The sequence below is a fragment of the Miscanthus floridulus genome, chromosome 1, assembly GCF_019320115.1.
Source record: "Miscanthus floridulus cultivar M001 chromosome 1, ASM1932011v1, whole genome shotgun sequence".
Taxonomy (NCBI): domain Eukaryota; kingdom Viridiplantae; phylum Streptophyta; class Magnoliopsida; order Poales; family Poaceae; genus Miscanthus; species Miscanthus floridulus.
Window position 1 is genome coordinate 114571321 of NC_089580.1, and position 12875 is coordinate 114584195.

Here is a 12875-nt window from a genome sequence, read left to right on the forward strand (position 1 = left end):
TTAGCAGGACAGTGTCATCGATCGATTTTCAGGTATGGAGCAGAGTCACCCCAAAATTCCTAGTTCTTACTTAATTTTTCCTTTTTGTTCCTTGAGATTGCTCCTTCGTTATTTGTTAAGATTTCACTGCATCAAATAACCTGCTGCATTTGTTCAAGCGCGGTCTAATGGTTTTGGTGTAGTGTTTATTGTTACACCTGACGATTCTAACGAGATGGACTCCTCCGCTAATAAGCAATGGCTGGCAGAACTGGTAAGATCCCACACAATCAAATCTAGTACTGTGCAGTTCATAGAAATTCCAGTTTCCAGTTTAGTTGACATATATCCGTATAAACTTGTACCTATCTGAAGCATAATAAATACAATGTGTTGCGGTAAATAATTGTGTGTATGTAGGAGAAGGATGATGACCTTGGGGAGCTGGAGTTGATTGACCCACTGAACATGCAGAAGGAGACACACCAATGCATACAAGACGTGTTGACTAGCTAATAAAGCCGTTTGTGATTGGCAATGTATTCCACTCTCAGACCGACAAGGTGTCCGTCTTGGGCAGCACCATCGAGTACGTGCACCACCTCAAGGACAGGCTCAAGACGCTGCAGAAGGAGCACCACCACTTCGCCGGCAGCCGCGGCGGCAGCACCACGGCGGAGTCGGACACGCAATGCTGCTGCACTACTGGGACTGGCTCCAAGGATGAGGCTGTTAACAAGTCTGATGATGAGAGCCCAAAGATCGAGGTGGACTTGCGAGGGAAAACGATTTTGCTGAGGGTGGTGTGCCGGGAGAAGAAGGGGGTGCTCATCATGGTGCTCACGGAGCTGGAAAACCACGGCCTCTCCATCATCAACACCAACGTCGTGCCCTTCGCCGAGTCATCACTCAACATCACCATCACGGCACAGGTAAAACACACGTCCCTGGCTCTAGACAAAATCTGCAGTTGTCGTCCCTGGCTCTAGACATAATTATACTCTGGTTTTCTCAAAACGTGCGGTTGTCGTTTATCTGCAGTTGCACATTTTTGAGAAAACCAGAGTCTAATTGCGAGATTAGATGCCTAATCCTCTTCACTAATCCCTCAAATAGGCTAAACCCTACCATGCATTTCCAACAAAACAAAGGGAAACAGCGAGGAAAAAAAAAAGGAAATCTAGGCAAAAAGAATAGAGGAGACGATTTCTAACCTGTTTTTCGAAGAGAAACGACGATGGTCCAGCGCTCCCTAGCTAGCTCCTCCTGCTCCTCTCTTCCCCTTTCTCTTTTTCTTTCTAGTGTGTACGTAGAGAGAGGGGTGGCGCCACTTGGATGAGGCCATAATGGGAAAGCAAAGTTCGGACTACTGCATGCTACAGTAATACTTTTCCCCTCTATGAAACCTTTGATAGTCATAGGTCCATAATTTGTACTCCGAACAACGCATATGAATAGCAAAACAGAATGCATTCGACGAGCCCAATGCGTCCATGGCATCCGATTGTCGATTCAAGTGATGGATAAAAAATATTATTTGCCACTCAATAAAACTCCCATCTAATCTTTTGCCATATGTGTAGTCCCTTACAAAAAGCATATTTATTCCTTGGGTATTCTGGGTGACCTCCCTGTTTTTTCTAAATTCACTTAGAAATAGATATGATTTTTAGGCTTAAATGTTATTATCCTCTTGAGGTTAGCATTGTTGGCCCTCCTAGATCTTACTTTAAGCTCCACCATTGATCATGAGCGGAGGCTAGCTTAAATGACCATCTATATGATTATAAGTTATTGTTAAGAGTGCAGTCTAGGACAAAAAAATATATAAAGAGAGTTTTGAAGGAAATATAGCATATGCACACAAGATATGTGCAAGCCACCCTAATTTAATCTAAGGTTTTAACTAAACTCAAATTTAAGTCATATAGAGTGACATGCAAAAGGAGAAAAACTATCAATATGGATGAAAAAAAATATAGAGCAATAATTGATAAACTCAGCACAACTTAACAGCGAATATAGATTATCTATATGGTATTGCCTAAGAAAATGAACAAAGAGAGAGTACCAAAAATAAGAAATTTTAATTACTTTTAGTTACCGATTGAACACAAATTTATACTCTTTATAAGATTCTAGTCCATGCAGAAGTATAGATTGATGGAGTAGGATTAGCTAATTATGATACTCTAAGTAGCTTTAGCCTTGCATAGAAGGTATGCAAATTTCATATGACATTAATATGGTCGGTCAATTAAAGATATTATTGTTTCCTAATTTTTTTCTCACCACATGCAGATTGAAGACGGAACTTCCAGCACAGGTGAACTTGTGAACAGTCTTACTTCAGCTCTAAATAAACTAGGTTGAAATTCTTGTGGAAAAAAATTACATTCATATCATATTGTATGTACAAATTAATGGAAGTGCCAGCAACTAGTTGATTAGTGAACAAAATATATTTGTTTAACGGAATTAATATATAGCTCGCTTTTGCTTGGCAAAATAAATGGAGATCCAACAGTTTGCAGCTTTGTACATGCTCCTTCTCTTGGTAGTACTATCTCCGGAGATCAGTTTATAAAGCGTCATTTGCCCTAACACGGTAATCTCTCGAGATACATTTTGATCATTTATTTATTTTACATTATATTGTTTATGGCTATAAACTTATGATTATATTGAATAATAACTATATCTAGTTTGTATTATAATAGTTAAAAATTGTTGACCAAATTATTGGACAAAGGTCATAACTTTGAATCTTGGTGTGCATGAATAGTCAGCTATGTTCTACTTAGCCACATCACTGTGGTCACCACTGGAACTCTAGCCAGAGCTAGGATTTTTGTGTTAGGTGTATATTTAGAAAATTATCGTAACACTGCACAATCAACACACAAATATAAATTTTCCTAAAAAGTACAGTATGTACTAATATATTTCAAAACGATTATGGATTCAACAAAAGAGTTTGGTATTCACAAAAGTTACAATGTATATATATGTTAAAATATTTATCAAAAAAGGTTTGAACAATTTTACATTCTTGTGTTACGAGTAAAGTTAATTCAAATACAAATCCAAATAAAGTTTGACACAAGCTACAGAACATTCAAATTTGCAATCGATGACTTGGCAAGTATTGCAAGAGTACATCATAGCTCATCGACATCTTTTTGTTGCATTAGTTCAATAACTAACGGCAAGCTATTGTTGCATTAATGCAACAAAAGATGTTGGACAGGATATTGTGTTGATAAAATCTGATCTATAATTAATTGTTAGGGGTTTGGGATTGGAATTGGGGTTAATAAGCATATATTTGAATGTTGTGTGGCTGACAACTTATAAGGTCACGGATTGAGGTTAGTAGTCCATGGATGGAGTTAAGTAGTGTGGATAACTTTCATATCCGATCTCATTCAAAACTGATTTATAAGGATACAAGTAAGTGCTTGAGATACATAATCGGATATGGATAATCTGAATCCCACTATGTGCAGATGTAGGATAGGATATGGAATTGATAACAATTGATGGATATGGATTATCTGACATTTAAATGGGGATTATTCAAGAGATAAAATAATAACTTTTCTTGGCCAAACATAACACAAACATAGTCCAAGTTGTAGTTTATACCTAGGCAGGAGCTAGCAATCATCAGGAACTTTCACTGTGTGTGACCAATACTAAGTTAGTGTCCATAAGATGTGGCTAATCTTCTAGTATTCTGATTACTTTAATATGTTGGTTTTTTTTTCTAGAACACTCAAAGTAATCGGGGTAATTTAAACTCTATTTTAATACACAATATAGATATATACTCTCACAACACGCACACACACTCACCTTATAAAGGCTAACATGCAAACCCTAAACCTACGAGTACTTTTAAACGATTGAGTTGATAGATCTTGAGAGTGACGAGATCACCATAGGCCCCTACCACTAAAGACTAGTCCTAGAATAATTTCAAGAAAATATGAGCACCCATGCCAAGTCGTGGACTTGAACCTGGGTGGGCTGGTTCCACACCACAAGTAACCTAACCAGCTGAGCTACGATTAGTTTGCAACTCCAACTAAGTTGTGATGGGAACATAATATAATAATGCCAAATTAGAGATGGTCTTTTACATACATAACTTTTTACCATGTAAACTCCTTTTTATCAGTTCTTTAACATACTATTTTGCTCATTAAAATAGATTCCAATCCAAATTTACTCCAATTTGGCTTCTCTTTCAACATTTGAAGATATCCACATTTGTTCTAATTCTGACAAATAATGTGGATAAGGATATAGGGTAGGCAATATCCGATTCTATCTGACAAGGTTTGACACCTAATGATCTATGCTAGTTTGTCTAGTGTCCGTTAAACTTTTGTCCTCATGGAGAATGTGTACCTGAGTCTTGTGCATGTATGGGTGGGGTGCAAAGGACTTTTTGAATAAGGAAGATATAAATCAATAGGCCTCTCGATTTATGATTAAATAGAGAGCATCCTAGACTCCTAGTCTTGAATCCAACCACGTTAGAATCAATGGTTGCAAAAAAGGAAAGAAAAGAACAAAAGAAAGCTAAAAACTATTAGGCTATAGAATTGGGATTAGTTATTTGGGCTGGGATTACCTAGTTTTGCCATACTAGAGGAAGCTTGCTGGTGCCAGGTGGTAGGTTGCTGGCAGGAGCAAGGCGATAATGGTGCTTCTACCGCGATGATTTAGGATGGTTGTTAGGTGGTGCCACTAGGAGTGTCATGGGGGCAAGCGGCTCCCACAGAGGTGGAGACAGGAGAGCATAGATCCGGCAAGATAGAAGGGGAAGAAGGAGGGTTGTCCTCATTAGAGTCAGAGGCAATGCTGGCAAAGCAAAGGCTGGTGGTGTGTGGTAGATGAACAAAGATAGGGGAGAGTGAGTGAACCAAAGAGAGTGATGGTGGAGGGAGGTGATAATATTTTCTTTTCTTTTTTAAAATTGGGTTGTCGTGGACCTCTTGAATTCACACTTATTATATGGAGAAATGGTGAGCCCTCACATTTTAGTCACCTTCTTTTGCAATTTGGCTTGAAAGAGGTGGCCCAACATTCAAATTTTAACTTTGGACTGGTGTGCCTAAGCACACCAATTCAAGAATCATACTCACACATCTACAAAATGATAGATAGCCACCTACACAACTCATGCTTTGAGATTTGTGAGGGGCTTAATCAAATGGCAATAGCGAACATGTCAATAGCACGATGGTAGGTCCTTTGGTTGGGAGGCTACCAACCATGGTTGAAATCCTAGGTTGCACGAAGAAGGTCTCTCCGTTGCTTTTAGATATACGTGTTGTAGGCACATCCTAGGCAGCCAGCTTTCGGAGCCTTTTCTCGACCCTGCAGTTCGAGGAAATTTCTTCCTTCTATGATATACCTTTGGGTGAGATCAATCACCCAGGGGTCGAGTTTTCTTAATCAAATGGCAATAATATTTTTCTTCCTCCCTACAACCTCTACATCATGCGTGATTGAATTTTGCCCACTCACTATCTAGATGCTACCGCTGAGCACAAATTCTATTTCCACTGCCATCCCATCACCCCAATATGAAGAAGGTGACCGATAGGGCAGGGGATCGGAGCATGGTAGGAGGGTGAAGGCAACAATGGTAGACATCATGAGTCGGTCCCATGTTTTGCAATATTTTTATTGCAACAAAGATGAATAGGACACGCCCACTAATTTTCATGGCCACTGGCTCTAGCAAAACATATGTTTGTTGCAACTAAAATGAATCCTATTAGTAGATCTACCTTGAGAAGAAAACCTTTTTTTGTTCTCATGTTTGTCAGGTCACAAGGAGAGCAATTGGTGTAGTGGTAGGGAAGACCTTGGCCAAAAGGGTTGGTGACCATTATTTCTATCTTCTAGTACTTTTTATTTCTAGAATTTTCTTAGAACAAATTCTCAAAAAATGGTGTTATAAAAGCAACTTCAAGAGCCTCTTTATATCCTTCTGTATTAAAAGAATAGAGATTTTGATGAATAAAAGCCCTCCAACAAAAGGTTCTCCAATTAGATCATCAAATATTGTCATTATTTATTCTTGATTTCTCGCGAGTAAAAAATGGAGAGTAGGACTGGCTCTCCAAAGTGTGCATAAGATATAGAGAAGCTGTTGGATGGTGGAAAAATATAGAGAGCTATTTTACTCAAATGGCTCTCCAAATGAGAATTTAGAGAGTGAGGTTGAAAAACTCTTGGAAATGATCTAAGTTGTGTTTTGATAAGGTTTATAAGAAAGACTCTTGGATATGCTCTAAGTTGTGTTTTGATAAGGTTTATAGAAAGTTTGGTTGATCGAGTTATGAAAAAAAAATGTTTGGTATATATCACAATCAGAATATTCAATTTCTCCTAGTGAGGTAGGGGTTCTCCTAGTGTTTTGGCATTCAAAATTTAGTATAAACTTTCCCTACTAAATGCCTCCTAGTGAGATTTTCATGTGCTATGACCAGTGGTAGTGTTTTATTACTAAATAAAAACACTAGGAGAATTCCACCATTTTGGTAGTGTATAGAAATATATGTAGTTCAATAAGTTGTTCTGAATACAAATTTTAGGCCAGTGTTTTAGATGCTGAATAGCAAAAAAAAACTTATCTGTGTTGATTACTTCTAATGGTTTCAAAAATAGAACGACAAACATTTCTAATGACAATATTCTTCTAAAAGTTGTGCCAAAAAGTTATGGCTAAGAAATCCATATAAAACTTAGTTGAATTAGTTATTTTTATACCCATTTTTTGATCAAGTTGGCAATAAAAACCTTATGTCTGCAAGTTGTTCATAAGTTTTTATAGATAAATTGTTTCTCTAAAGAATTTCTCATGATAACTTTCTCCCAAAACTTGTCTAAAAATCTTATCTTCCTATGAAATTGTCCAAAAAGATTATACATAAAGGTGAAATTTTTAAATAAAGTGAAAATTGTGAGGCTTTTGAGAATCTCATGTGCGTGGCCTTCCTAGCGCATGCTGGGATCGGATCAATATATGACGCTTGATGGTGCTGGCTAACTATAACAAAACCTAAGCTGTAGGCTAACTGCATTCCGTGAGAGTCAACGGAGCGGAGGTTGTGTCATATGTTTATAGTTTGGCAAGCTAACTAGCTTAGTGCACTAATGCAATGTATCTAGCTAACTCAGAAGTTGTAGCTAACAAAACCTACAAGCCACACAATAACACTTTTCAAAATCAAGATGCTGGCTAAATAGTAGTACCATATGTCCAAGAGGCCTGGAAACATATCATCGATGTGCAAGGTTGATACTACTTAATCTACTTTTGGACATTTAATTTGTCCAAGAGGCCTGGAAACATATCCGAGTTGTCTTCATTTTCTTTTGTTTTGGACATTAAATTTTTTTTTTATCAACTCGGATGACGAAGACAAACTTGATAAAAACTGTAGATTAACTAGATCAACGACTTTTTAAATTTGAACCATGTTTATATGTGGAATGAATTGACCCAGAAAATTGGACAAAAGGAGTGAAAATTACATCGCATTATTGTGTATTAGAGCAACACCAAGCGTCTCTTTATATCCTTCCTAATTGATAGGAATAGATATTTTAGTGAAAAAAATGCACTCTAACAGGTTCTTTAACTAGTCTTCAAATGTGCCACCCTTTGTTTTGAATTTCTTGCTAGCCAAAAATGAAGAGCGGGGCTCTGCCTCTCTAGAGTGCATAGAAGAGAAGTTGGAGGGTGGAAGAGATACAGAGAAATTTTTTATTCAAATGGCTCTTCAAATGATGATTTAGAGAGTTACTTTAAGAAAGACTCTTGGAGATGCTTTTAGGTGGTGTACAGCAGGCATAGGGTGGTAGAGACTTCACTCACAAATGCCAAGTGTTCCCATTTGACACAGCTCCAGCTTCGAGATCCATGTTGGATTTGTAATCATCATATCTCCATATCTAGATCCAAGACTACTACATAAAACTCAATCGTGGCAGGTGTTTAGCATTAACCGAGGCGGGCATACTTCCGCCTCGGCCTAAAGGTTGCGATTAATTATTCTTTACCGAGGCGGGTCAAATGCCCGCCTCAGTAAATCAAATAAAAAAAAAGAAAAAGCTCGTACCCAGCTAAAACTGGCCCTAGATCTGGGCCTCGCGCTGCCACTGCCGCTCCCGACGTCGGATCTGGAGCCATGCCTCCCCGCCAATGCTACGCAGCTAGATCCACCGCTGGTGCACTCCTCCCTGCCGGATCCACCATCCTCCCCGCCGGTTCCACCGCCGGTGCGCTCCTCCCTGCCGGATCCACCACCGGTCGGCTCCTCCCCGCCGAATTCGCTGCCGGCAGGCTTGTTCCCATCGGAGGGCACTTCCCCGCCAGATCCACGCCATGGTGGAGCCATGGAGGGAGGAGAGGAGGGGCACGGCTGGGAGCCTGCCACTACTGGACGGAGAGGAGGAAGAGAGGGGAGGAGGCCGGGGCATGGCCAGATCCACTGTCGGGGGCTCCTCCCCGCTAGATCCACCGTCGGAGGGATCCTCCCCACCGCCTGGTTGTGGAGGAGGGTCATGCGCGCGAGAGAGATGGGGAGAGGGAGGCACAGTGCACCGCGCCGCTGGCCCCCGTGCTCTGTGCGCGCGAGAAAGAGAGGGAGAGGGAGGCGCCGCTCACTGCATGCCGCAGAGGGAGATGAGCAAAGGGAGTGGGAGGATGAGGGAGAGGGAGAGGGGCGCTGAAAGGTCCTAATGGCTAGAGGGGGGGTGAATAGCCTATTAAGAATTTCTACAACAACACTTAGCAAACCGGTTAGACAAATATGAGGCGAAGCGAGTGTTGCGCTAGCCTACTAAAAAGCAAGCACCTACCACAATTCTAATTTCTATAGTCTCTATCCACACAATGACTAAGTTACTACACTAAGTTAGTATGCTCTCAAATGCTAACTAAAGAGCCACACCAACCAAACTAACAAGCTCCCATGACTAGCTACACTAGAGCTTGACAACTAGTTTACGGTAATGTAAAAAGAGAGAGCAAGATGGTTATACCGCCGAGTCGAGGAATGAACTAATCAATCACAAGAATGAATACCAATAAAGACCAATCACCTCGGAATCAAATGATGACACAATGATTTTTTTACCGAGGTTCACTTGCTTGCCAACAAGCTAGTCTTCGTTGTGGTGATTCACTCACTTGGAGGTTCACACGCTAATTGGCATCACACGCCAAACCCTCAATAGGGTGCCACACAACCAACACAAGATGAGGATCACACAAGCCACGAGCAATTTACTAGAGTACCTTTTGGCTCTCCACCGGGGAAAGGTCAAGAACCCCTCACAATCACCACGATCGGAGCCGGAGACAATCACCAACCTCCGCTCGACGACCCTCGCTGCTCCAAGCTATCTAGGTGGCAGCAACCACCAAGAGTAACAAGTGAATCCCGCAGCGAAACACGGACACCAAGTGCCTCTAGATGCAATTACTCAAGCAATGCACTTAGATTCTCTCACAATCTCATAAAGATGATGAATCAATGATGGAGATGAGTGGAAGGGCTTTGGCTAAACTCACAAGGTTGCTATGTCAATGCAAATGGCCAAGAGAAGGAGCTTGACCCTTGATCAAATGTGCCAACCACCAAGTGTATCACCTTGTGCACATGTGTTAACATATTTTCACAAATGTTTTCAAGGGTGTTAGCACTCCACTAGATCCTAAATGCACATGCAATGAGTTAGAGCATCTAGTGGCACTTTGATAACCGCATTTTGATATGAATTTCACCCTCTTAATAGTAAGGCTATCGATCCTAAATGTGATCACAGTCGCTAAGTGTCTCGATCACTTAAACCGAAAAGCTCCTATCACATTTGCCTTAAGCTTTTTGTTTTTTCTCTTTCTTCTTTTCCAAGTCCAAGCAATTGATCATCACCATGGTATCACCATCATTATGTCATGATCTTTATTTGCTTCACCACTTGGAGTAGTGCTACCTATGTCATAATCACTTTGATAAATTAGGTTAGCACTTAGGGTTTAATCAATTCACCAAGACCAAACTAGAGCTTTTAGGCGCTCGGTGTGGGGAGGGGCGCCAAGCTCGGTGCAGCTGAGGGAGAGGGACGAGACTATGAGTAAGTGAAACCCTAAAGTCTCGTATATATACTTCGAGCGATATATCAGGCCAAGATGGGCTTTTCTAAATCGGAGTGGGCTTGGCCACATTAACGGAGGCCTCTTATAAGGCTGGCCTCGGTTAATAGATTTTATGAGGAAGTTATTTTTTAACCACCTCCGTAAATTGATTTTGCGAGGCGGTTAATTGTGACCGCCTCGGTTAATAACTGAGGCAGTTGGATTTTGCAAATGCCTCGGTTAATAAAAGGGCACCGCCTCGCAAAAGATTTTATGTAGTAGTGCAAATTTGTTAGGGCTATAAATACCTAGCTCCATGAAACCCATGGATTTCTTAAAGCTATAGTTCTGCCAAATGGAGCTTAATGGGATTTTTTATGAAAGATTTTATTAATTCACCAGTATTTCATCGAGATGATACAATAAAAGTGAATTCACTTCTGGCTTCTGTGCCTAAACACAAAGCCTAAGAGAAAAAATGCTTGACACTCTAATTGCCATCAATTCTAAGACACTAGATCGCCACCCGTGTGCCCGGGAGAAAAACGTCGTAGCCATTTGCATCAATTATTGCGATGCATTCGACATCAAAGACCGTGCGTAGGGCTTTTGGAGGATAGCCCATGTACATAGCCAATGGATTACCAAATAAACCACCTACAAAGGAGAACAAACAACTTTTTTCAAAACTAAATCATTTCCGCATAACTAAATTGACCAACATGTAGCTACTGCACCCAACATAATTATAGGTTTGAGATCCTTCTGAAACCCTTGAAGCCAACTTCCAAAAAGATGGGGAATACTACAAGGCTAGGGGAGATTTAATGCAACTTGTATGTAACCCCAAATTACCCGTGCAAAGCAGCATTCAAAGAAAATGTGCTTAATTGTCTCATTCTTATGACAAAAGCAACACTCTCACTGTTAGTTCATACTGTGTTTAATGGGATAACATATGAAGGCAATTTCCAAGATTAGTTCATACTAGGGAATCAAACCTATGCTTCCTATAGGCTTTACAAATTTGTGGTTACGTTGATGGTATGAATATTCCACATACTTTCTCCAAGATATGGATGTAAAAATGCACACCATGGTCAAAATTCTTTGCTTGCATTGGTTGATGATAGTGGATCAGCTAAACACAACAAACATGTTGCGGTGTAGAAACCTTAACGTACATTCTACTTTTACATGTGTTCTATGTAAAAATACTGTTGAGGAGGGCAGAGACCACCATGTTCTTAATTTGGTTTAGATATTTGCTACATGTTGTTGGAATAGCTTGTATTTCCAATGGAGAGACCAAGATGATATTATTGCTACTCTGTAAACACGAAATTGGTAAACCACAAGTGCATGGTGTAGTTGTAGCTTTTCCAGGGTTCATATGGTATCCATAGGGATCGATAGTGATTTGGCTAGTGTTTTATATCTAACCTAGCTTCAATTGCATATAAAGGCAAACTAAATAATGATATACATAAAAGAAGCTAAATCTAACCTAACAAGATAAAGCATGTATAGATCATATCCACATAAGATAGTGAGGTAAGAGTAAAATGCATGGATAGTCCATTAACTTGTGAGGGTGTGTTGATTTGGTCCATCAGGTTTGAAAGTGCCTTTTTTGTCCAAAATCTTGATCAGTGGTGCATAAAGAGTCCATACCCCTTCGTTTTATGTTTATTTTTGTAGAAATCGCCTATATATTTTTTTCTTTCACAGGCTGAGGAGTGACGGCGTTAGCTCAGGGAAAGGCATGTCGCCATCTAGATACTGCATTACCTGCCGCATGCTCGGCCTCACAGCGGGTGTGAGCACAGCAGCCCCAGCTTCAATGCCAGCATGGCCTCATCGTCATCGTAACACCCCTGGAGCTACGGTCCACGTGCGAGGCCGTGGCTCCAACATCGCAGATCTCCTCAAGCAACTTATCCGCAAGGACGAGGAATCAGGAGCGCCCGACCATAGCCGTGTAGCCAGTGAAGGACCAGAAGGGCGCTGAGGGCACGGCGTGCGCCCTACTCGCCTGTGGGGGTGGCACGGGTGGTGGGTTTGAGGACAAGGAAGAGAGCGAGAGCGCGAAGTTCTATGTCGGGATCTACGACGAGAGCGACGGGGCGAGGCCGTGCACCACGATGAGCTGTGCCTGTGCCAGCATGGGGCTATGCAGGGAGTAGGATGACATGGAGGAGGACACATAGGAGTAGAATGCCAGTGGTGGCCAGGCCACCCCACCGTGCTGCTGCTGCTACGGGGCAGAAGCGGAGGCGTGCGGGGGCGAGTCGCCTGGGGGAACCACAACTTCTCGTGTCAGCTGTGCTACGACACATGGTAGAGCTATTGCGCGGCGACGTGCTATGCATGGTGGTGCAGCATGAAGTCGCCGTGGCCGTGGCCGTGGCAGTGGGGCTTGGCGCCGCTCCCCTCACTGCCGCCGTACCCGCCCGTGGCGGACGACATGGCGAGCACGCGTGATCAAGCACGCGGCCTCTCCCCTCCCCGTGTCTCGGGGATCATGCGTGCTAGGTAGCAGTGACACGATCGAGAGCACCTGGCGGCCTGGAGAGAGCGCAAGGAAGCGTGGACGTGGGCTGAGTGGACAGAGGCAAGTAGAGCTGCTACTAGAGGGGAAACGGGTCCGCACTTTCCGAGCGGTGATCCTCTACGCTCTATAGTTCCTGCCCTGGCCTACCATCGATGTAGCCTTCTCGCCTTCTCC

At 41.8% G+C, this 12875-nt stretch overlaps 1 protein-coding gene and 1 pseudogene across 1 annotated transcript; one reads left to right on the forward strand and one right to left on the reverse strand.

Annotated features, from left to right (window-relative positions):
- Positions 1-214: 214 nt before the first annotated feature.
- On the forward strand, positions 215-2352 carry LOC136461722 (transcription factor bHLH18-like). Its single transcript, XM_066461032.1, has 4 exons — positions 215-253; positions 400-480; positions 534-911; positions 2281-2352. Exons 1-4 carry the CDS (start codon positions 215-217, stop codon positions 2350-2352), a joined length of 570 nt encoding a protein of 189 aa, XP_066317129.1.
- A 9635-nt stretch (positions 2353-11987) lies between these two features.
- LOC136461732 (uncharacterized) lies at positions 11988-12616 on the reverse strand (annotated as a pseudogene).
- Positions 12617-12875: the final 259 nt, after the last annotated feature.